General features: G+C 43.4%; 1 protein-coding gene across 6 annotated transcripts in view; it reads right to left on the reverse strand.

The window, feature by feature from the left end:
- Positions 1 to 1,375: 1,375 nt before the first annotated feature.
- PRPF40B (pre-mRNA processing factor 40 homolog B) overlaps positions 1,376 to 25,974 on the reverse strand; it is a 1,091,929-nt gene continuing 1,067,330 nt past the window's right edge. For 5 of the 6 annotated variants that reach the window (XM_069653885.1, XM_069653882.1, XM_069653883.1 and 2 more), the window contains 2 exons: positions 10,394 to 10,513; positions 1,376 to 7,555 (listed from right to left, as the gene is read on the reverse strand). In XM_069653885.1, coding sequence (XP_069509986.1) covers positions 7,463 to 7,555; positions 10,394 to 10,513 — 213 coding nt within the window. In that variant the 3' untranslated portion in view covers positions 1,376 to 7,462. The remainder of the gene's footprint in view (positions 7,556 to 10,393; positions 10,514 to 25,974) is intronic. The other variant, XM_069653884.1, reaches the window with a different exon arrangement.

A 25,974-nucleotide genomic window follows, 5' to 3' on the forward strand; every position in this document is an offset into this window, starting at 1 on the left:
TTTCCAGATGGGTCTCCGCTACAGTTTCAGCGGTGCACACTTAAGCCAATCGACCATTGCAGGGACTCATCCATTCTCATTCCACTAGAGCAGTGGGATCATCAGCAGTGCTATGGACAGGGATTCCCCTGTTAGCAACCTGGGCAGTGCTGCACACCTTTGTCAAGCATTACTGCATGGAGGGTCAAGGAGAGGTAGAAGCAAGGGTTGGAAGAGCCATCTTACAACGCTTGTTTCAATAAGGTATGCCTTCTCCCTTTACACCTCCTATTTAAGAATGTTAATGGCTGTGGCCATCTATTAAAAGCAAGGGAATCCATGAAAGATCGAATGCTGGAGAAGGAGTATGTTGCTTACCTGTAACTCCTGTTCTCCAGCATTGGTATCTTTCATGGATTCAAATGTGCCCACCTACCACCCCCTAAGGGTGCAAGGCTACATGTCAACAATGCTCCTCTCTCTGGGGTTAGAATCTGAGATGGCCTCCTGGATGGGGTTAGTCAAAATGACATGGATGGGCTACTATAGTGAGCTCTAAAAGCTCTATTATAAGCTATAATAAAAATTCTAACGAGGATTCCCAGCCTGTTGGCGGGAAATATTCAAAAGCATGTGAATCCATGAAAGATACCAATGCTGGAGAACAGGAGTTACAGGTAAGCAACAAACTCCTTAGATATTAGTTAAGATAACTGTTGTTACTGTGTTTTCCAAGAATCCCCCCTACCTATACATAATATCTTCCTATATCCTCTTTTCGGGTTACCCTATGACCTCCTTCCTATCCACACCTCTGCCTAACCCTCTCCACCCTGTTCATTGCCTCACAGTGCCTACCAAGATGGGGGGACAGAGTCATACAGCTTCTGCAGTTACATGGAGGGTGTGTGTGTGTTAAAGAGTAATCCTACCTGGACTTTGCAAGTTATCTGGACATTATTTCACTTACCTTCACAGAAGAGATTTTTTTTCCTAATTGACATCCCTGTGTAGCAGCCCCTCATTTAATGTTGGAAGTGTTACATTGTACCCAAATCACCTTGTTCCTCTCCCAAGTGCTGCCATTGACTGATCAGCCATGGCTACCACTAGGCAAGCAGGATGATGCTTATGAAAACCCTGTTGCTTGTTAATCAGTGCTTTGCACCCCCTACGCTAGGGTAAACTGTCCTAGCAGGCCCCTGCTGTGACAACACTAGCCAGATGTCTGGCCAGAGGACAACTCCAATCAATGTGCAAGGGCCAGAATCTCAAGTTATGCTTCAAATACCCAATAAGGCAAGAGTAAATGTAATGCAGTGTCTTCAATAACAACCCAGAATCTCACACAGAAAACAGAAATACACCAAGTCTTCATGAAAGTACCATCATTCAGTTACAAATAAAACAAACATTTAATTAATGTGGTTTCAGAAGCCCTCAGCACTTGAACTTGAGCAGACAAGTGTTTTCCACAGTTCCTCTCCATGGAAGCTGGATTGTTTGGAGACGGATCAGCTAGACGGCAGGTTAGAAGGGGAGATTGCATTGTATCTGTAGATAGATAACAACAACTGTCAGGCATCCACCTGGCACAAAACACAAGGACATGAACTCTTTCTGGCATCGTTCTTCACTGTTATCTGCAAACTCTGCTTCAGTTTCTTCACTAATGGAAATAAATGGTTCACTCTTCATTACAGCATGTTCCGCGGATCACAAGGAGGTGGTTTATCAAATACTGTTATCACAGTTGTGAAAAAGTATCTTCTTCTTGTGTACGCCCTCTATATAGAGGCTTGTGTTGTGTATTAGTATGGGAGAAGTGTGTTCTTTATGCTGTCCACAACCTGAACAGATGGCGCAACCCCATCAAATTCTTGACATACCCTTTCATACATAGAAGATCTGGCACAACAGGGAAAACTTAATAAGATGGTAGACAAATGGGCAGTAGTATTCTCTGCATTCTTCATATTAACAGACTATGCTGCAGAGTGGTTGATAGGCCGAATCCCCATAAGTGGTTGATTCATCGCTGTATATGACTCAATTTCTGGAGGGGAGAATCCTCCTGCTGTGAGGGACTCTGTGCACACTCATAATGCTCTCAACACAGTGCCCATCATCCTGGCTGTGTACATCCGTGCGCGCACGCACACAACCACACACAACCACACACACACCCCATGCCAAGCGATTAGGCTTCTGCTGATGCGCATACACGCACACACACGTCTCCCTCGCAAATAATGATCCTACGGTTGTATGCAAAATACATAGCCCATGAGGCCCCCACTGCTCCATGCAAACAGCTTGCAACATAGAAAAGCAACTACAAGAATCCTAACGGATGAAGAGCAGGAAAGAAAAATACCTACCTGTTTGACAGCAGTCAGGTGGCTAGTCGTGTAAACTCAATGTAATACGGATGCAAGATGCTGAAGCATAGATCCAGTATTCTGAAGTTCTGCTGTTTTGTGCTAGACCTTGTCAAGCTCTACAAGGATCCCTGCCACACACCTCATCACAATGTACCAGCTAATACTAATCGACTCCTAACCTGGTGCATGTCATGGCTCAATTTTGTTTAATATATATATATCTGATCACGCAACAGGATCGTTGCGAAACGTGTCCTTTGCCGCAGCATTCTCTGGCGCTTTTGGGAGCTATGGATTTTATACAATTTGGAATAAACACATATTTTAAATTTCTGATTTCTGGCGATGATTATTTTTCTGTGATCAAAGCTTGGGGGGGGGGGGTGCGACTCAATAGTGTGCCTGTGTCACCACATAGGCTGTAACAAGATGTATATGTACTTGTTATCCCGAGTGAATAGTCTGTTTACAATCTTGCAGTTCATGACCATGTGGCTGGTAGGGTCATATGAAACCATGGTCAATTGAGGTCATTATACATCATATTCCTGTATGCACATGTCACTTGTTGGCAATATTTGTGGATATTATTCTAAAATAAAGTATATTCACTATGTGTCAATATTGTATATCAACTGATAGGTTTGTGGCTTTCCTGTTCTTAATTGTGATTCAAATGCTGATTTTTTTTTTTATCAACCTTGTTCTTATATATTTTCAATCTGTACTGAAATTTAGCATTTCATGGTTGTGTTTTTTTAATTAAGGAAACTATATATTTTGCACTTGTTCAAAGCATGTTGGGAGTCGTTTGTATGCACTTTGCAGAGATCATATTACAAACATATGAGATGTATTAACCCACTAATATTGTTGGGTTGAAGTACATTGTTTTATATGCATTGGCCATAAAATCAGTTATAATTATGTTGTTTGGCGAAAAGGAAACAACAAATTAATGCATATTTCTACCTTTCTAAAAAACGATTTGGGTATTATAGCTGGTTCATAAACATAGTGCTAAGATGACCACACTGCAAGTAGGCTTCCAACATTAGTTATAGCCTAAAATCAAACAGGACCTTGTCATGTGACAAAGGTAGAGTTGGGTGTTGTGTTTTAAGGAATGGTCTCCCAAACAAACTGCGTGTGATCAAGCGCCCTGTGAAGCGTGAAACGTGTTGCTATGTGTGCTTTTTAGCTGCCAGTCTGCTATTTTGTGCCAGAATAAAGAACACAGCATTTTTTAAAGTATGTTTCCTCTATGGACAGCGTTGTATTTAGTGGAGAGGAGTGAACGAGTGCTGCCTCTGTGCCTTATGGCGCATGTACTTAAATGTCTTACAGGCCCAAAATGATATGGGATAATTAAATCAAGATTTCATATACAATTGGAACAAGAACAACAAGATAAAGGTCTAAACGTACCCTTACATTGGGGAAGGTACTGAACTAGTATACAATACATAACCAACCAGAATGGGGTAAGTGAAACCAAAGGCACCCATTGGGCTCTGCACTACAACAGATACTAAGGTTAAGGAATGCTTCTTTATAGGGATTCATAATATATCCTTGATCTCTCTTGTACAGTGGATAGTAGTGGCACAGGAATATAGCAACAGAGAGTACATCACACTCCAGACGGATGAAAGAGGAGATAAAAAATGAGATGCAAGGTCAGTAGTTTGTAAAATTCAGTTATAGTTATAGATTGGAACGCCAGTGTATCCATTAACCATAACTTATGTGTATGCAAACATTGTACATATAATCTTAAGAGTAGACGAGAATAGCTTTTGTCTATGTTTTGTTTGTTCATGTTTTCAGGTTCAAGTAACACTATGAGGTCCTGAGGAAGGCGTCAAAACTATAATACAGCCGAAACGTCAAGCTAGAAGAGGGGGCTGATCGGATCCCACTGCAAGCTAATACCACCAGAAAAATTGAATCAACATATTTTTGAGACATAGAGCCTGTTTTGGGAAATATTTATATACCTGCACTTGGGTAAATAGTGGGAATCGCAACACGAGGTTCTAGGTGAGGAATGTATCCTCTGTTTTGCTCACAGTGATGGTTTTATGATGCTATGTGCTCAATCACTAAATGATAGATTTTTCAAAAAATTCTTCAAAAAAACTCAACCATTTTCATATGACATGTACAATGCCTAAATCATGAGAATACATGTCGGAAGGCAAATGAATGTCACGAATGAAGGAATGGAGAATTATAAGTACAAAATGTACCAGTAAACAGAAAATTTGGTTTATTACATTGAGTTCTAAGAAATGTTATTTTGTATTAAAGTTAAAGTAGAGTGAAATTGAAATAAATATGGGGTACACCAATGTGATAAATAAAATGACTCAATTAAATGGCTGCTCATACTAGGCTGCTGTCATATCATAGCAGGGGTACATAATATAGCAACCACCGCTGCTTTCAGGGGTGTAGGGGCTGGTAGCAGCCTGCCAGTCGGAGCTTTTCTTGTGCCTCGCATTGTATGTTGCCAATCAAGAGGATGTTGCCTATTCCCAGCCCTGGGCACCCTCCGTGGTGTTCATAAACTAGAGTGTTTCTTTTTTATTATGGGAGATGGGCACCCGTGAAATTAAACATGAGCAATCTCCCATTAAAAATATATACATGGCCACTGTCATAGCAAGAAAGAAAGTCCCTTTTCTAATTGTATGGCAGGTTGGCACGGACGGTGAAGTGTAAAAATGCCAGAAAAGGAAGTCATTAGCTAGGTCATTTGGGGATGGAGCAGGTGCAGGATGTTGAGGGGGCTCGGTGCAAGGGGGAGGGGAAGAAATAAAAATGGCAGTACCGGGGGAAGGGAAATAGGTGGCTGGGAGAACAGAGGCGGTCACTGGTAACTTCCGCCCACATTCCCAGCAAAGTGATTGGCTGAGCGCCTTTCTCATTGTGGAAATAGCATTCATCCTCTCTCATAGGTATACTTTGCCTGTGTTAAGTAGAGAAAGCCCAGTACCATGGCCACATCCATCTGTAGCTCACTCTCATGACTGCCACTGGTATGACTTATTACACCGCCAGGCTTTTTTAATGGAGTTTTTTGCTGAAAATGTTTGGCTGAAAAAACTCATCGAAAAATTAAAAGGTTGGAGAAGGGGGGGGTTAAAGGTGAGGTGTTTGTGGGGAATAGGGACTAGATAATAAGGATGGAGCTTGGGGGGAGACAATTTGGATGAGGTTTTTTTGGCTAAAAATGTTTGGCAAAGAATTTCAGTGAAAAAAAGCACATAGAACCCTGCCATTTTCTCCACCAGCAATGCTGGTCCAAGGGAAGAGTGCAGGGGGTCAAAAGGGGGCAGCCCATACACAACATGAAATTATGCATCAGTAACTTTTATTTATGGGGCTCATGCCACCTTTAGGTTCTTTCTGAGTGACATCAGAAACAACTCGAGCTTCACTTTCGTTGTGTTATCAGATTTCATTCTGAGCCACATAGTGGAATATGTCTTATTGTTGATAACTATCCATCTATAATTCTTTGTATCTCATGCTGCACAGTGATTATAGCATGCCATATTGACAGTACAGTATCGACACAAGCGCCGACTCCAAACTGAGTAATTACTAACTAACTAACTAACTAAATAGATCTTTATTTAGCGCAACACTCACCCAAAGGTTTCAGGGCGCTCACAAAGACAAACAAACAAGAAACAAATCGGCTCACAGTAGGGGAGATTTAAAAAAGCCACTAAGAAAAGTGACTAGCAGAGTCCTTTTAGGCGCCCGTGTATGACGTGGCGTGACGTGGCGTATACCTTTGCTTCATTTTGTAACATTTACAATTCTACTCTGCTGCTTACAACCAACTCTTAACCAGCTATCTTTAGGAGGAAAGGCTACTGACATGTATTTACTATTTAACTCAATATCAACTTGGATAATAGGGAAAGTTTTCACATCGGCCCACAGTAAATGTTTTTGCACTTTTGCAATTTGTGTTTGTAGTTGTCATGAAAGAAATAGATTTACTGGGACAAAAGCAGTCCACATAGTGATGGGTGTGCATGCTCTTCCCCTGACAGATGCACAGCTGTCTTCCTAGGTCACTCTAACACCACCTACACAGCTCACCAGGCCATTGATGCAACTCATCTTGCCACACACCCATGTTTTCAGTCTACTGTGTACAGTCTCACTGAGCACAAAAGAAACTAATGCGAAGGCTAAGGTCTACGGCTGTAGTCGCCGGACATCAAACTGGAAGGATGGGTCAGGGCCCTGTAAACAACACATACCAACACAGCATGTAGCATTCAGCAGACCTGCTAAATATGCACAAACAGCACTTTTACAAAACACGCCACTAAGGCCAGGCACAACCCACAAGCTCCCAACTGTGCACACTTGTCTACAGCTTCTGACTGACCATCCCCTGGCACTGGGCACCTGAAACAGAGATAATTCCTAAAACTGCATATCAGAAGGAAGCTGGAGGCAAAAAGGAAGGCAGGTTTGAGAGTCGGTTAAGATGAGATTGCTTATCGACCAATAAAGGCTACCTAGAGAGGGTATGCGTGTGTTCCTCAGCGAGTGTGTGCACTATGCTTTCTGCAGAAGCAGATCCAGTCGTTAGTTTGTCCAACTGCGAGCCATGAGAAGAGTGATCCGTCGCTGGGGGAGCCGCCAGCATCCACTGAAGAAGAGTGTAGCCAGTTGGTTCCAAAATCGATTTACAACTAGACCTAAAGCTGCTGGCACATATCAGGGGAACGGTGTGCACCCACTCACCTAACGCCAGTGGGGGGACTCCTGCCCGTCGAACCACTTGTCTTTTTTTATATGAGTATCATGGAGCCCACTAGGTGAGCCTTGCTGCAGATGATGACGAGGACTGTTTTCAGGTATATCATCCTCCGCGCAGATCCTAACGGCACCGAGTCCATTGAATCATCCAGACATGGCTGCAATGAGCGAGAAAGCGGTCTCGCTACCCTTGGTGATGTTGCAAAAGACAGATGAACGCCCTTAGATTTGGAGTGATGGGTGCTGTTTGGGGAAGGGATGGGTAAGCAGCACACACACACAGGTAACAGAGTGAGCATCAACAGCTACGGGTGATCGTCCAGTTGTTGGAGCAGAGTCCGGCGCCTCCTCTCTAGCTCTCCTTCGCTGAGTTCACTCTCAGACGTGTCCCAACCTGTCTAGAAAGAGAAGCAGTGCTGAAGAGGGAGCATAATGTCTAAGAACATCATTCACCGACTGTCTATTTTCACCACTTCTATAAGTCACCTCTACAAAGAATGTAGCCAGCTCTTTAGCGACAGACAACTCTTGGTGGATCACTTCCATTCTAACTTTTCAGTCACATTGGGCCTCATTACGACTCAGGCGGTAAGTTACCGCCTGGGCCGTGACTTTACCACCATGGCGTAAACTAAGTTTACGCCATGATGGTTGGCGGATTTACCGCCCCATTCCAACCTTGGCGGGGCGGTAAATCCCCATTTTCCCATTTTCCCTTCCCCATTCCCATTTTGCCCCATAGAGCATAATGGGAGTGGGGAAGGCGTTAATTACGCCACCGTAAATTACGGTGGCGTAATTAACATCAAGGTCCCTTAGCGCCATGGATTTTAACACCTGCTAAAAGCAGGTGTTAAAACCTCCATGGCGCTAAGGGACCTCGGAATCAGGCGGTAAGGGTCGGCGCTGTTTACGCCGCCGTAAAACCCTTACCGCCTGAGTCGTAATAAGGCCCATTGAGTGACAACTGAAACTCTCAATTTGTTTTTCTAAAATGTACCCAATACTATTGATTTTTAACCACTTACTATGGATATTATACTGTTGGCACAATTAAGAAAAGATAAACAGGGGTACAGGAATACTTTTGGGCTGGCGCTGTAATCCATTTTAAGTTAAAATTGAATATCTAGGAGTTATTTGAGGAATCTAAAGACCCTGAAATCCAAGTGGGGATTTGCCTATGAGGGCCAGATCCAACTGATGGGTGTGATGAGCCGACAGGTTGAAATGCTAATAAAAAAGACTGCCTGTGCCAGTGTGGTAACTTCTGCCCTAAACCCTTACCTGCGTGTCAGAGAACCAGGTTTTGTTGAACTAGAACAGGCAGCATTATTATTTATGACCTTGAGAAAGCCCTAGAATGTTTCAATCACCAAGACTTGGTTTTGAACAACCTGATCAAACAATAGCTACAGTTTTGGTGTTAAGTGCCCCTCTGAGAATGATTATGAAACAGCACTATCTGACCTCTAGTTGACTTCAGGAATTCTGCATCGATCAACTTTATTGTGCGTGACATCTTTTAACTTCTACGCTGGTTTCATTCCTTGACATCTATTTTAGATAATCACATTTATTTACACATTTTAAATTTACTGGGCAAGTGAGCTCCGAGCAGGTTCTCACTTTGGAGCTGTTTATTTGACAGTTGCACTATCGATGCATAAAATAAATAGGATGGCAGAAGAGAAACGGGAACTGAGGAGTCAAAAGGAGCTATGGACCTGAGAGTTATGGAGGTGTAGAGATATACAGGGGCTATGTTGAGGTCAAGTTGGTGGGGGGTCTGAGGACAGAGGAGGATGAGGGCAGACATATGGGTACGCAGGATATCTGGCAGATCTGAGTACAGATGGGGAGAGAGGTGGGCTGATAGCGGAGGAATGACAGAAGGGTTTGATAAGAAAGATAGGGATGAGGACCTGGTGGCTCAGCAGAAATGGAAGGGATGGACAGGTGGAGAGGAGCGATGAAGAGCGACTTGGAGGGTTTCAGAAAAATGAGGCATAGGGCAGAACATGCTCAAGAGTGACTGAGGGATTTGAAGAGAAATAGAATCAGGCTGAGAAGAGAAGGGTGGGCTGTAGGCTGACTAAGAGAGTACAAAGGGGCAATGGAGAAATGGGGCCCGAAGAGAGGAAGAAACACATCAGAGACAACAAACAGGGCATAGGAGAGACAACGTAGGGTTTCAGTGAGCAGTTTTTCTAGGCAGTGCCTGCCTCATCAAATGTAATGTCAAATAAGGCCAGAGCACTCCTATGGTTTGTTAACATTCCAAACACTACAGTGACAAAATGGCATGCGCTGGTCTCCAAAGTAAGGAAAACCAACGCTCTGTGGATTTAGCAGTATGAAGCCCCTCTGCTGAATAGTTCAGGCTCATGCATCCTTCAACAGGGGAGTAATGAGCTGCAAATGCAGCAATGAAAAAACATGCAGCCTCATAACTCACGCAGGCTTGTTTATAGTGGTCCTTCACACTCTCATAGCATGGCAAAACAAAATCTACTGCTGAGCTAACAGCTCACTAACTAACCAACTTCTTTGTCCTACTTCCAGATGTTCAAATAAATGACAATGGGCCTCATCACGAGTTTGGCGGTAGCCCTTAAATCCGGCAGTAGCGCTGTTACCGCCGGATTTAAGGGTCTGCCAAATCACGGCTTCGGTTGATTTCTCCCCAGCTCTGAGCTGGGGGAAATCCGCCGAGATTTTGCTGATTTTCAGCGCTTTTACCGCCGGTGGGAAATCCGCCGGCGGTAAGAGCGCAAAATTTCCCCATTGAACCCAGTGGGGAATGGGGAATTCCTGAATGGGCTCAATGGGGAATGGGCAATACCCATTCCGCCAAACCCGTGATCCGGTTTTAATAGTGCCGGTGGGTTTGGCGATAGGGCTAATAACGTCAGAGCTATTAGCGCCGGCGTTACCGCCCAACTCGTGATGAGGCCCAATGTGTTTAGAGCAGCACTTACATTGACACCTATGAGGTGGCACAGTTAGCTATACATATTTGTTCCTCGTACAGACGAAGTGCTGAATACATTTCATGGCATGGTTCATATTGGTGGTCAATATATATTTTAACCAATCAATGTCTTCATGTATATTAGGTTTCATTTTTGGTGCCTTTTACTTTACTTACAACACGGAAATATATGATACCATCCCTTAGAGACATTCTTATCAGTTTCTACACATAAAGTACCCTCTCTAGGGGAATCCCTTACCTTCTCTTTCTTTGAAGACCGCTTTGGGGACTTGTGCCGCGAGTCTGTACGATCCAGGTCTTTCACTCTGTCATTTTCTTTTCTGTGTTTCTCTCTCTCCACTTCACTCTGTGGGCTGTTCTGTAACACAAAGAGCCTATTCATCTATTTCCAAGAATGCCTTGATCCGCTTTGAAACTGAGATGGACCAAGCCCCAAGAACAGGCAGCAATGGGACACCAGTAACCAAATGATTGAAAATCGGGCACCAGAATGGAAGGTCCTGGGAAATGAGATGCACGCACACAGGTGAGGGTAAAAATGGCAAGAGGTCCCAAGGGATGTGAAATAGGACATACCGTCCCAAGAGATGTACAAATATGAGTTGAGGACCAAAGAAATGAGTTAAAGGACACAAGCATCGAGGAGAGGCATAACGGGTTGCATGGACCTTTGAGAAGTTGATAGAGGGAGGACCTATGAGATGGAAACTTGGGCACCAAGTCAAAGTCTAGGTGCCCAGGTTCCCATCTCAGAGGTCCTCAGATGAAGGGGAGCATGACACACAGATAAAGGTCAGATATGGGCAAATATGACATGAGCAGGTGAAGAAGGAAATCAGTGTGCGAGAATCTGGGGCACGTGGAAAATGGCCACCTGGACAGAGTGCATGGGAAATAGGGCACACAGAACTAGAACATCTGTAATGTGGCACAAAAACACAGGGCATAGGAAATAGGTAGTACAGACCCAGTAGATGAGAAATAGGGTGCCAAGCCATGGATACTAAGACAGAAGGACCAAAGAGACGTGAAATAGGTGGAAAAGATCAAGCAATGGGCCTCATTCCAAGTTGGGCGGTAAGGGATACCGGGCACCGGTAAGGAGACCGGTGCCGGTAATCCCTTACCGCCCAATTCCGAGGTCCCTTAGCGGGAACCGTAAGGAACGTGTGGTCTGACCACACGTCCCTTACGGGTCCCGCTAAGGGACCAGGACGCTAATAACGGGCTTGCTAGTCGCAAGCCCGTTATTAGCACCCTCCCCATTCACATTGAGCCTAAGGGGGCTCTAATGGGAATGGGGAATGGTTTGTTCAATGGGGACTTACCGGTCCCTCCAGGGTCAGAATGCACCGGTAAGTCCCCATTGAACAAGACCGGACTCGGATCACGGTATGGGAGGCAGCCATGGTGCTAGCAGCACCATGGCTACCGCCCATCTCGTAATGACCCCCAATTTCAAATAGGGCGGAAGGACCGGCAGAGATGGGGAATACGACATGAGAAGATTGGAGATATATGGGTAAGTATCCAAGAGATGGGGTATTGAGAGTAAAGACCTGTTAGAAGGAAAAATAGGTAGAAGGACGCAAGAGACTCAAGTTGAGATGCAAGGATCTAAGCTATGGGGAATAGGGTACCAGGACAGAGGGGATGGAATATAAAGGGGTAGACACTATGAGGTGGGAAAATGGGAGAGAAGAGATGAGGTGCAGAGAGACTGGAGAAAGGAAGTTGGTGTTAAGGACCTGATCTATATGAAATGCAGTATGAGCACCAGGAGATGCAAGCATGTGGATTTAGGAGCTGGAAAAGCCTACAAGGAGTCAGGACATGGGCAAATAGAGAACACATTCCCTGGAGAAGGGCAAGCATAGAGGAGAAACACAAATGAGTGCAGGGGGAAGCAGAGCCAAACACAGATTACAATGAGAGACATCGAAAGACTAGGTAATGTGGTGCAGGCTCAGTCTCGTAAGGCATGGAGAGGGGTGCTGAACAAACAAGACACTACAAAAATGTTCTCTATCTTTCATATGAAATGTTTTAGCTGTATCTCCTATTCATTCTCAAGTTGAAATAGCAATGAAACAGAATAGCCCAGGCATGGATCAACACCACTCTAGAAACGACATCCACTCTATATAGCCCTTCGACCCACGTTCCCATAACTCCAGAGTCCGTGTCCTTACCGCTCTTCAGCTACCCAGTTACTTCATTTTGAAGATCAAAGAAAACAGCCAGACTGTTGTTTTAGGTCGGATATGGAAACGTTTCTAGCTGCAGGCAGTGAAACTGGCGCTGGTTTGTTATGATTTTGAAAGATCTACCCCAGGAAAACAGATTCATCCATTTTGTAGCTGGGGATAAAGAGTTGATTGAGACTTTTATTTTGGGCTCACTACATACTGAAATGCCTTTAAACCAACAAAATGTCAGGCTCCGTTTTACGCTAGTCCATACATTGCCCACTCCAAATCTCTCACCACTACCAAAATGGATTGGCAGAAGCCAGTTCTGCCTAAACAATGGCGAGACCAGACTCTTCACTGAGTCCAAAAGTAGTGTAAGCTATCAACCCATGATGATGGGGAGCAATCCAACAGAGGCACAAGCCTAGGTCAAATCGCAGGGGTTTTCATTCAAATTGGAATGAGGAAAAGCAAATGCAACAGATGAGAATAAGCACCTACTATAGGCTTGCATTACCAATGATCCACAGACGTTGCTCATCTATAAAGAAAGGCCTGCCATATTAAAGTCCATTAAATAGGCTATGCTGGGTTTGTTACGTACTTGGTGGAAGAAGAAAGTTTTAGAGCTTGTGAAAAGTGAAGTGGCTATATAAATCTCAATCTAGGCCACATGAAAGAGAGAGGTCTGCTACATATCCTGGAGGGACATTTGGTAGGTGGAAGTAGGGTGAATGAAGGCAGTAGTTTTGTAGGATTTATTTCCTGATGAAGGTGAACGAATACTATGGAAGGCTTTTCTGCAGCACTTGATATCATTGCAGAATGTTAACTTCAATGGCAGTGAATGATGGCAGCGAATGGGGAGTGCATATTGTGCCTCAGAGAATGACATGGTTTCTCCTGTGGTTGGGAGGCTTGCAGTGCAAATATGGACATTCTACAGTTTGGGATGACTTTTTCTGGGATAACTTGGTAGACTACAATGGTCTGATCTGCCACAGATCCTTGGGCGGAAGCGAGGGTCAGATTTTATGGTCACATTGCATACGGATTGAATGTAGGAGAGGCTCTGGTGCAGTAGCTTTAACTGGGGATGGTTGAATGTTGTGAACTTTTTATTGACTTGAGTATTAGGGATACATCGCTGTCTAGACAATGCCAAATATGCGAGCCTTGGCTGTGTGATCAACTTGTCAAAGATTATTGGTTTTGGAATTTTTCGTTTTTTGTAAGGTGGTTAAAAGAAAGTTCAATTTTTAAATGTATTGAATTCAGGCCGCTGAGAGGGTTTGGTAATATAACTATGTAATCATCTTGGATAGACATAAAAGAATGCATGTGATGGTGAACTGCGTGGGGACCTTGCAGGAGAGCGCCACTGCAGGAAAGAGGGGGCTTAGTTTGACTTTGTGTTCCATTACTTTAGAAGACAGAGAAGGCTAAAATCCATTGATTAACATCGCCACTGTTATGATCCTCTTTGAGCTGTCTACTACATATGATGGTAGATCACATAATCCTGCGGAATCGCCTCCACCACTGCACGGGAATGTCAGGAAGGTTCTTGACTGGCTATCTTCCTTCCTAAAAGATTGTTTTGCACAAATATCCTTGTGCATATTCTCATCTAAATCCCTCCCACAGAGGACTGCGTTGTCACAATAGCCCATCAATATTAACACGCATCTGGGAGACATCCCTCATAGAGACCTTTTCAACTTTACAACTATATGGGGACGACACCTAGTTTCTGATTCAGCTCGATGACAAATCTAACATAAATCAAAACATTACTTTCTACGGCAGTAGGATCTACGAGCATATGTCTAAAAACAATCCTTGCCTCTTGCCTTATGCTAAATGGCATAACTGGCACAATGTTTCTCTCCTTCACCTGTCCAGAAAACATTGCACTCCACCCCATTCCACTCCCAAAAGCCAATCAAATGTGCAAGGAACTTAGGTTGATGTCTTTGATAACCATCCTTCGACCCACATGTGAATGCAGTCATGTACAAAAACATCCAACTCCTCCATATGCTAAAGAAAGTCACCCCTTGTCTACACTTCTGACATAGAAAATGTTGAGCAGAGTGGACTACTGCAGCATTGTCTACTCTGGGCTACCCAAGAAAACGTTGAAGCAACTACACTTGCTGCTGATTTTGGCTGCCATTTAGTGTTGGGCCTTAAGAAGCAGAACCACATCGTCCCAAAATGTAGGTCTCTATGCCCTACACTAGGTCCAATAGAACAAAGAGCAACAAAGCCATTTGGGACACTCGTCCCAAATCCATATCCATCATCATGCCTTTCAACATTGGTATGGTCACAGCGCGCTGTAGGTTGAACGCCCTCGGGGGACCGGAGTCCAGGCATGGTAAAATCCATCAGGAGTTTGGAATTTGTGTGAGCATTTTAACCAAAGTGAAGTTGGGTGAGCGTGGCCACGTCCCTACTAGCTACCCATGTCAAGCAAGCAGTGGGTGGGTGCTTTGAAAGTGAGAAGAGAGCGTGTTTCTGCTTCAGGAGGACCCTATTGTTTGGTGCACAGAGGAAAGGCTCTTATCATCCAACACTACACGGAGAACAGCGTGGAAGTAAGACTGAAAGTGAAGTCTGCAGGAGGACCCCATTATCTGGTGCATAAAGGGAAGGATCTTAAAGTCCAACACCACGCAGAGCGTGGCAGAAAGTGAAGTCTGCCAGAGTGTTTCTGAGGCTGCTGCAGGAGGACCTTATTGTTTGGTGCACAGCGGGAAGGCTCTTATCATCCAACACCATACAGAAAGCAGCACAAAATTGAGGCTGAAAGTGAAGTCTGCCAGAGTGTTTCTGAGGCTGCTGCAGCAGGACCCTATTGTTTGGTGCACAGAGGGAAGGCTCTTAATGTTCAACACCGTGCAGAGCGCAGCACGGAAGTGACGCAGAAAGTGAAGTCTGCCGGAGTCCACCGGGAGTCCGTCAGATCCCTGCTTCTTCCCCTGCCAGTCACTTGCTGACGGCGAAAGTGCTTACGATCCGTAGCAGTTCCTTGGGTTGGTCCCGTATAGCATCTGCAACAGCTTGGAAAGTTGGATCCCTCAAGCAATAATTATTTTTTACCAAAGTGATGTACGTTTCGATAAGGAGTACATTTTGTGAAATGTACGACTTGCGCAGTAAGACGGTAGAGGGCGGGGTTGAAAGTATCTCTGCCTTATCACAAACAGCGCAGCTTCCCTCCTAATCGCACTCGGGCCAGCTTCCTGGTACTGCTATTAATTCTAGCAGGGGGACTCTGTTCAACCGGGGAACACCACACATAATGTGCCTTCAGTTCAGCATCACCCACACAGAAAAATATGGCAAAGCCTATATCTTCTAGTGAGCAGCTTGTCCTTCCCATGATGCAGCGGAGGGCAATGGCTCTGTTTCAAATAAAAAAGTGGTGATGAGCCATAAACTATAACGTAGTATTTTCCAGCTACAAGTCTAGTGGGGCCTACTTTTGAGCGTGAAAATCATTAGAGTCGCTGCCCGTGACTACCTTAGGCCGGGATCTTCAAATGAGTATTGGGGATAAAGAATTATTGGCTGGAGTCTATCTTAATAATATATCTGTGGACCAGAACAGGTTGAAATATGTGGCACTTGAAACATTGCAACATTCATTCGCATCTCTACCTAGAATGTTTGCTGACAGTTCTTTGCTTTCTTCAATTGACTCATCTGGTCTGTCTCTTTCCCCTGTGGCCACCACTTCTCGAATTTTCTAGGGACGCATGGTGGTAATATGACCTCTCTTATGGACATGTATGATAACATTAGAAATGAAGTACGGCAACATGCGGTCATTCTAAATTCCATTAGCTTGCATCTTGATTAAAGGAGCCCGATCGAGCCTATTGCTATTTTAAACAATTCGAAGCAGACTGAATTAATAGCACCTGCTCAAAATAATCAAAGTTCAGTGGTACCAGAGTCTCTTTCGTTAGTGATGGAAGAAATCATCTTGAATGACAACTCTTTGTCTTATCCGGTGGCCTGTACTAATCTTGTTCCGGGAAATTAATGTGTAAATAGTTGTAAATCTAGGCAGGGGAAAAAAATCCAAGAATCACAAGAAAACTAGAATTAATAGGAGGTTGTTAAGAAAATTCTTGGGGTCATTGATGTTGTGGAGTCTCTGTCTGGACCCCTGAAAAGTAAACCTTTGAAACAAATGAACATTATGAACTGTACCATTTCTATGCCTACTAGGCAACAAACAAGAAATGCTTTATGCCATTTGGCAGAGCCTGGATGTTATGGGGTTTCTCGATTAAAACGGCTTGTTAGTCAAATGGATAAAGGGATAGTAGAATATGTGCAAATTAATATCATGGAGACTGGCACGCAAATATTGAGCCCTATGATTAATGATGATGCTAATCCTGTAAGGCACCAGCCTCTTTTGCCCGCGGATAAAGGAAGTCAGTTCAGGATAGGTTTGTGTGTCTTGATAAAAAACCTTAATATAATATTTGCACATTTCTGGAATGGGAATTCCTTGGCCCATCATACGTCGAGAGTTACTATTTAATTCTGTTGTCTGATCGTCAGAGGTCATTGTGGAACAGATATAATATTCTGACACTGTTCTTTGATCTACTTAAGCTTAGGTTGATAACTACTACAGATATTGAACAGGTTGATTTTATTGATGTTCATAGGTTGGACACAATGGGCCTCATTACGAGTTTGCCGGTACAGTAATAACGGTACCAGTAAGCTTGCCGGTACCGTTGTTACATACCAGCAAACTACGAGTTCTGCTCGCAGGTCTGACCTGGTGGCCATATCAGCACCCGCAAGCAGAACATGACGGTAGCGCCGGTACTGTTATCAACGGTACCGGTGCTACCACCTTCCCCAATGAGCCCTTTGGGGCTGAAATGGGGAAGATTTTTTTCCGGCACCCAGAAAAGGGCAATTACTGGGTCCGGCAAGGTCGTAATGACCGGGTAATTGCCCTTTTCTGGGCGCTGGGAAAAATGAATACTGGCGGCAGCCGTGCCTCTATTACAGGCACGGCTACCGCCAGCCTCGTAATGAGGCTCATTCTCTCTTAACATACCATCTAGAATCATTAGGGATTTAATTCTAGCGGATGCAGATCATTTTAGGATGATGGGTTATGATGCTATGCCTGGAATGGAACGGAAATGGCAGCAATCCAAGAGAAGGTCAATTCCCTAGTATAATGGCAGCGATCTGTACCCTCTGCAAGAATTGATGATAAAGTGCAATTTTAATAGTGAGGTGGGGGGGTCCATGAACCTCAAGTTGATAATTATGGTAAGCTGCTTAAAGGAGGAGAGCCTAATTGGTTTTGGTTGCCTAATGCTTTAAATAGAAATCCATGCCAGTTGCTGGGCACGACACAGTGTCTTTAAGCAGGGTGATATTCCATAAGTCCTCTCTTGGAACAGTAGAGGGAGGGGCCACTTTTTAAATATTGTTGAATTATGTATCATTCTGAGACAATTTTCTGTTATATTTCCGTAGGAAATGTAACTAACCGCTGGTGTGTCCTGGGACGGCTACAGTATCTATTGGAATGTGGACACCATGCACTCCTAGTGTAAAGGATTGTGCATTTAGAAGGGAAGAAAGATTTTATGTCTGTTCAGATAGAATATTTTTATGCTATTAGAGGTGCAGAGGAGAAAAGAAACAACCCTAGCATATGGGTTGTGAATACAGTAGAACTAGAATAAGTTCCCAATTTGGGATATCCCATCCCCTGTACACTATCTATGGCTTGGAAAGCCTAGTAATTTAAGATTCTCAAAAAAGTTATTCAATGCAAATATAGTTATCACATAGCATTCTATGTAGGCGAATGCCCTGTTAAAACACAGTTATATTAAGAAAAAAACATTAATTCAGACTTCAAAACAGGTTTTCAATTTTTATCAAAACAATTTATTCCATACATATGTGCCCATCGCGTTTCGAGATCAATTCTCTCCATCAGGGGCTGTTAAATTCATTCAATTGTCTAAATCTATAATGCAAAAAAGAAACACAGACATATAAGTCAATTAATTTGTATCCCGTAACTTAGGAAGTGTGCAAAAAATCAACATATAAATCTACATTTGTAAATACCGTGGTTGGTTTGGTCAATAGTCAGTAACAGTTCACTGTGATTTACATAGTCTTTTGTTTAGGATATGCTCTGTTGTTTAGAGCGCTAACTACCTTTGGTATTGAGCCTCTGGTGAGACAAATGTACATAAACCTTTGACTCTTAAGTATTTAGGAAAGGTAATTGGTAAACAGTTCACTGTGACTTACATAGGGCCTCATTACACGGTAGGCGGAGAACCATGGCGCTATTAGCGCCATGGTTCATGCCGGTAAAATACCGGCACCGCCTTGGTGGAAAGGGGAAATACTGCCCCATTCCCAGGTTGGCGGGGTGGTAATCCCCCCTTCCACCATTGCCCTTCCCCATTCCCATTTTTGCCCCATAGGGCTCTATGGGAATGGGGAAGGCGCTAATTACGGTACCGCAAATTGCGGTACCGTAATTAGCTCCACTGGTCCCTTTGCGGGTTGGTTTTTAATGCCTGCAAAAAGCAGGCGTTAAATTCCCCAGCCCGCAAAGGGACCTCGTAGTTAGGTGGTAAGGATTTACCGGTACCGGTAAAATACCGGTACCGGTAAACCCTTACCGTCTACCGTGTAATGAGGCCCATAGTCTTTTGTTTAGTGCGCTAACTACCTTTGGTGAGACAAATATACATAGACATTTGACACTTAGGTATTTTGCATAATTCAACCGTGAAAAAAACATCTAGTATGGAAAGTAACCTAACATAGGTTGTACATGTATTGCAATTAAAAGAGAAAACCAAGAATAGAAAGCATACCGTGTGCTCATAATGCTGTCAAAGTATACAAATCAGAAAAATCCAAATGTTATTAAAGGTTTTGACTCCAATGGATGTTGAAAGATTCGCAAATGTCTATAAAAACATGAAATGTATACATATTAATGTAAGAAATGGTTCATCTAAAAAAATAGATGACTGGAGGTTAAGTCAAAAGACACTTACTACTATAGAATGCTATCCCCAAAAGATCGTGGATGTCCAGGAGTGGTTTATTGAAAAGAAGATTTTGTCAGAAGCAAGGGATCTATAGGCACTCAGGATACAGTCGTCCCAATTAGCTGTCTAGAAAGCAGTGGTGTCGTGTTAGAGTAAATATGAATAACCCCAACAGAAGGCGGTCAGGAAGAGATATAAGCTAGCAAGGGGATGTCAAGTGATAACATGATAGACAATGAGGTTACACTAATCCAACATTATCTCGTACCATGATGAATGAAATCATATCCATCCGGTTCAATCTTCCTTTCGGGAATAAACTCTGATCGCAAACATTTTTGTATTTTAAGATTGTGAACTCTTTCTCTCATTAGAGACAACAATAATGTTACACTAATCCAGCATTATTACTGGTAACAGAGATTTTCCCATCAGGTATACATGCTTTAATATCTTTTGGTTCCTCTATTTAGATTCCCACACACTGCTAATTTTAGACTTCTCATTGACATTTACAGAACAGCATTTCTTGATAATCCTTTTCCTTTTCTCTACAGGACTGGGCTCTTACTGCGCGATTTAAACATAACACTGATTCACATATCAGTGGACTGCGCTGCTCTTCTATTATCACAGAAACTTCTCACGTCCTTATTGTGACATGCTTAGACACATCCTTTTATATTTATAGATAATTTTGCTCACAGTACCATGGTTCTTTTTTCCGATACTTACGTACCTTTTTTTTAATGTTTACATCTGTGATGTCATTCATGTTCGTTACGTGATGACGTCACACTCTTTCTGCATATTTATACCGCCATGTTTTCCACAATGAATCACAGCAAGATTAGAACAGCTCTCCAGATGGCCGGCTCATCCGGATGTAGTAAGAAGCACTTGACATCCCCTTGCTAGCTTATATCTCTTCCTGACCACCTTCTGTTGGGGTTATTCATATTTACTCTAACACGACACCACTGCTTTCTAGACAGCTAATTGGGACGACTGTATCCTGAGTGCCTATAGATCCCTTGCTTCTGACAAAATCTTCTTTCCATTAAACCACTCCAGGGCATCCACGATCCTTTGGGGATAGCATTCTATAGTAGTAAGTGTCTTTTGACTTGACCTCCAGTCATCTATTTTGTTAGATGAACCATTTCTCACATTAATATGTATACATTTCATGTTTTTTATAGACATTTGTGAATTTTTGAACATCCCTTGTAGTCAAAACCTTTAATAACATTTAGATGTTTCTGATTTGAATACTTTGACAGCATTATGAGCACACGGTATGCTTTTTATTCTTGGTTTTCTCTTTTAATTGTAATACATGTACAACCTATGTTAGGTTACTTTCCATACTAGATGTTTTTTTTCACGGTTGAATTATCCAAAATACCTAAGTGTCAAATGTCTATGTATATTTGTCTTACCAAAGGTAGTTAGCGCACTAAACAAAAGACTATGTAAGTCACAGCGAACTGTTTACCAATTATCTTTCCTAAATACTTAAGAGTCAATGGTTTATGTACATTTGTCTCACCAGAGGCTCAATACCAAAGGTAGTTAGCGCTCTAAACAACAGAGCATATCCTAAACAAAAGACTATGTAAATCACAGTGAACTGTTACTGACTATTGACCAAACCAACCACAGTATTTAGAAATGTAGATCGATATTTTGATTTTTTGCACACTTCCTAAGTTACGGGATACAAATTAATTGATTTATATGTCTGTATTTCTTTTTTGCATTTATAGATTTAGAAAATGTAATGAATTTAACAGCCCCTGATGAAGAGAATTGATCTTGAAACGCGTTGGGCACATATGTATGGAATTTATGTATGGAATAAATTGTTTTGAGAAAAACTGAAAACCTGTTTTGAAGTCTGAATTAATGTTTTCTTAATATAGCTATGATTCAACAGGGCATTCCCCTACATATAATAGTATGTGATAACTATATTTGCATTGAATAACTTTTTTGAGAATTTTAAATTACTTGGCTTTCCAAGCCATAGATAGTGTGCAATGGACGGGAGTTCCCAAATTGGGAACTTATTCTAGTTCTACGGCTACAGTATCTGTCAACAGTTGGCCTCTCAGGGTCCTCTCGGTTGCCCGTCTGGGGGACTCTTGATTGCTGTTAGGAACTCCTTGAGTTGGACTCTTAAGGAGACCCACTCTGCTATGTATGGTGCGCTAGCAAACCGGTTAATTATACAGGAAGGGTTTAAGGCAATTCATCTTTTATTATCAATGTGTATTGGAACCTAAAGAGCAATCCCAGTGGATTATTTCTTAACCAAGTATCATTGATTTTCAAGGAATGGTTCTTTAAATCTGGAGGGGTGGTTTTAATCTTGACTGGTGATTTCAATTCAAACTTGCCTAAGGGAGGTGGTTTTGATTTAATGGGAGACAACTGATTACTACAGGTTGATACCTCTAATATTGTGGGATGTCAATGGTCAAAGTTCATTGAAAAATTTTAATTACTGAGTTTAAATGGTAATGTTGTGGGGGTCCTGGAATCTAGGGATACTTGGTCTAATGATGATGTAGCTTCTACAATGGACTATGCTTTGTTGATAGGCACTTCTCTAAAGTGTGAAATATTCTGCATAGTCGATACAGAATTAAGTGACCACAGATTGTTGACAGCACAATTTCATCTACCTTACAATACATTTAATGTGAGGGAGGGGGTCAGGGTGGCTTGGCCCATCCTGCTGGGAATCGGATTAAGTGGTCCCAGCACACTATCACAAAGCTCAATGTAGCAATTTCTAAAGTGTTTTTCGATTCAGAGGAGATTGCATGTGACAGCTTTACATCCCTGATGACCTTTACCGTACTTCTGGATGACATAATGTATGCCCTTCATATAGACAAGGGGTCAGCTAAATGCTCTCATGTCCATAAATTTGATTCTGAGGTTCAACTTAAAAAAAATCTCTCAGAAGAGAGATTAGAAGAATAAAGAACCTTCAAGATGTGCTGCGATGGGGTAAATAACACTAATAAAACAAGCTCATCAGAGCTATAACATTTGGTTGAAACAGTATAAATCATGTATGCTCCAGAATGACATGGAGGTAATGCTGACAATTATGCTCACCAAGTAGAAGAGCAGTTCTGGTCGTTAATTCATGGTCTGGAAGGACTCCAAGGGAAGGAGCAGATCAATCCCATTCCTGAGGAAGTATGGTTGTCCCATTTTCTAAATCTTTATGCAGAAAGATATGGGTACTAACATTTGACCTCAGAGATGTCATGAGGGCAATTATAAAAGCTAACAAATCACACGAACTAGGCCCTAACAGCCTGTCAAATGATTCTAAGGGAGTTGGAATAATGGGCCTTGGAGACAGGTCATATTTATAAGTTCCAATCAGGTTTTAGAAAATTGATTGGTGCAAATCTTAATGGTGTCATTTAAAAACTGCTCCAGAATAAGTCATGCCGCTTGAACACACATAGTATTTTCTTGTGTTTCGTTGATTTCTCCTCAGCCCACGATGTTGATAATTGTGGGAAACTGTGGGCTAAATTAGAAAATTCAGCATTTTGATCCATCTGCACTCTAACACCAGACTGAGGGCTCGGTTGGATCAAATTGGGGCACTGTTGAAAGACATTACTATTTCTAGGGGCCTCCGGCAAGGCTGCTCATTGGCCCTGTGTTTGTTTAATATATTTATATTGGACATTGGGGAGGGATTAGAGGATTTCACCTTGGCATTTCCTAGATTAGACGAGCAACATTTGAAGTGGCTCCCCTACACTGAGCATGCCCTTCTTATGGATTTTACGCAATTAGGTGTTCCAAAGGCTTTTGAGTGGTCTAGAGACCTATGCTAGATAAAATGATCTTATCACTAATACAAATAAAAAACAAAGATTCTTAGATTAACTCAGTTCAAAAAGCCAAGCCAATAAAATATAGATGGTATCTAGAGATTATACATTTGGATGTAGTGGACCACTTTATTTATATGGGAATGCCTGTTTTTACTTAAGCAAATACAAAGGCTTTAAATATCTGAGAACTACAGTTGAAATAATTTGCTGTAAATGGCGTATGATTCTGTATAAATATGGACGTTTTCTATTTACCTTGTAATAAAACACATTGCGAAAGTAATAACTAACATTATTTATGGTATTGAAACCATCCTGTGGTTGGACTGGAATGTGACGGATGCCGTTGTGGCTTTACTATGGAGAGATGTTCTACAATTGCCCAAGTGTGTTCCGAGAGCTGCTATTAGATTTGAGTTGGGATTGATGTCCATGAAAGCAAGACTAATGTGGAGCAACCTACTACTTTTTAGAAAAATGTTAGCTCCCCCTCGATTTTTCTTTATTTTTAGATGTTAATATTGTCTTTTTATGTAAAAAGGATGAGTTTTTAACTATTGGTGTGTGAGGTGTAATGACCTACTAAGAGACATTGGGGCTCATTGCGAGTACGCCGGTAAAATGGTTACTGGCAAGGCGATTGCCGGAATTACCCACGTACCACGAGTCAACAGGTGCGCGCACATTCCCCAGTCACTAATGTTGAAACTGGCATGCTGGTATTACTGGCAACTACAGCAATTTGCTGGTATTACTGGGAGAAATATACCAGCAACACCTATATGTCAGCAAAAACTGCTGCAATTACTGGCGCTGAAATTACCAGCAGCGGAAATAGCATCACTGACGAACAGTAAGCTTGCTGACGGGCATCTTGAAAAACACAATCCACTCTCAATCTCCCACTTCGTGTTGCCATTCAGTGTGAGAGGAGGCAAAATCCATGCCTGAGGAAAGGAAGGCATGTGACACTGATGTCTACATCAGGAAACTGAAGGCGGCTGAACTTCATTGGTGGTCACAGTTGTCCAGCATGTTCATGAGCCTTTTGGGTCTGGACACCGCAAAACAAGACAGAAGCAGAAGACTGCCATGTGGCATGAGGTTGCGGATAGCGTGACAGCCGGGGGACTGCCACCACCACACAACCAGGGACTGCCACAAGCGCTCGGACGACCTGCGTCTGAGGGTGCACAAGATCATTGCCATCCACAGGAGTGAATCTTCAGCCGCAGGAGGAGGGACGTTGTTACTCCTCACGCACATGCCCTGCGAGGAAAGGTGCAGCTCCATCCTGCACTTGGAGGGCATCTAAAGTGTTATGACGGCAGAGGCTGGAGCCGGAACTGAAGATGATGGTGGTACAAAAACCCCCATGTAAATGTCATTCTTGCATCCAAATACATGCAACCCCAGGCAGAGAGTCCAACACATGTCAGAAACAGCAAATGGCCTGATCCAAGACATATGCAAGGGGATGTGGGTGGGTAGTCATGCACAAGTACTGTTACCAATATGTACAGTGCCACACATATGTGCCAAGGGAGGACAGGACACAAATCGTACGCCCACTACACAAACAACAAACAGGCCACCTTGGCAGACCAACATGCAATGTACACTCCCACCACCCCCATGTAGATGCACACTTCGGAGGCAACAGACCAGAGAGACCACATGACAAGAGCAGTACCCACACAATGTGGTATGAATGAAATGCAAGGCCAGTCGTGACACCGAGAATACCAACAGCATGTTTGTCTCTTTCCTACAGGCACACAGTCCTCCGACAGTAACGGCCCAGGACTATCATCAGGCCGAGCAGGTGCAGGTAGACCTGCAAAGGCAAGCAGGCCCAGGCAGTAGGGCAGTACAACTGCCACGTCGCAGGCACCAACAGCCCAGCCACCGGCATCATCGGCCCGACCACCGGCACCATCAGCCCCACAACCAGCACCATTGCCACCCACTGCTGCATGTGGCACTGCTGCAACTACCACACCTGTTGTCAGTGGCCCCACTGTCCCTCCTGTGACCTCCAAGCCACCACGGGTACAGCAGCCACCAGGCCATCATGGACGGGTTGCCACGGAGGAAAAGGAGTACAATGACAATGACGACGGAATAACATACTCGTCACCCCATAGCCCCCCCAACACTACGAATGCCCAGCCTCTATACCATTGAGACACACCTGCGTGCCTAAGAGGCCCAGGAGGGGGAACTTACCACCATTGCACAACAACAGCTTACTGAGATGAGAGTGATGAGGGAGTGCATGCGGGCCTCTGGCCCAGGAGTGCAAAGTTCTGAGATTGTGCATCCGCAGCTCTCCTCAGCCTTAAACAAAGAGTGAGGAAGGGTAATGAAATCACCTCCTCCGCGGTGGAGGTAATGAGACATGCAGTACAACTCTGCCTGGACAACATGCAGGCCAGGGGTCAGACCCTCCCACATCAGTGACCAACACTGAGGGCTCCCTGCAAACCAGCCGAAGGTGCCGGTCACAGAGGCTACGGCCTACTCAGGAGTCTGGCAAGAGCCCCATAGCCAAGAGGGCCGCAAGGGGCCGCGACACTGACTGGGTGTGTTTGGGTAGAGGTGTGTGTGGGTGTTAGGGAGAATTCTCCTTCTAGGGCTAATTTCCCTCACCTAGTGAGTCCCCCA

The sequence above is a fragment of the Ambystoma mexicanum genome, chromosome 3q (assembly GCF_040938575.1).
Source record: "Ambystoma mexicanum isolate Mex_15411 chromosome 3q, UKY_AmexF1_1, whole genome shotgun sequence".
In the NCBI taxonomy this organism is placed as follows: Eukaryota; Metazoa; Chordata; class Amphibia; order Caudata; family Ambystomatidae; genus Ambystoma; species Ambystoma mexicanum.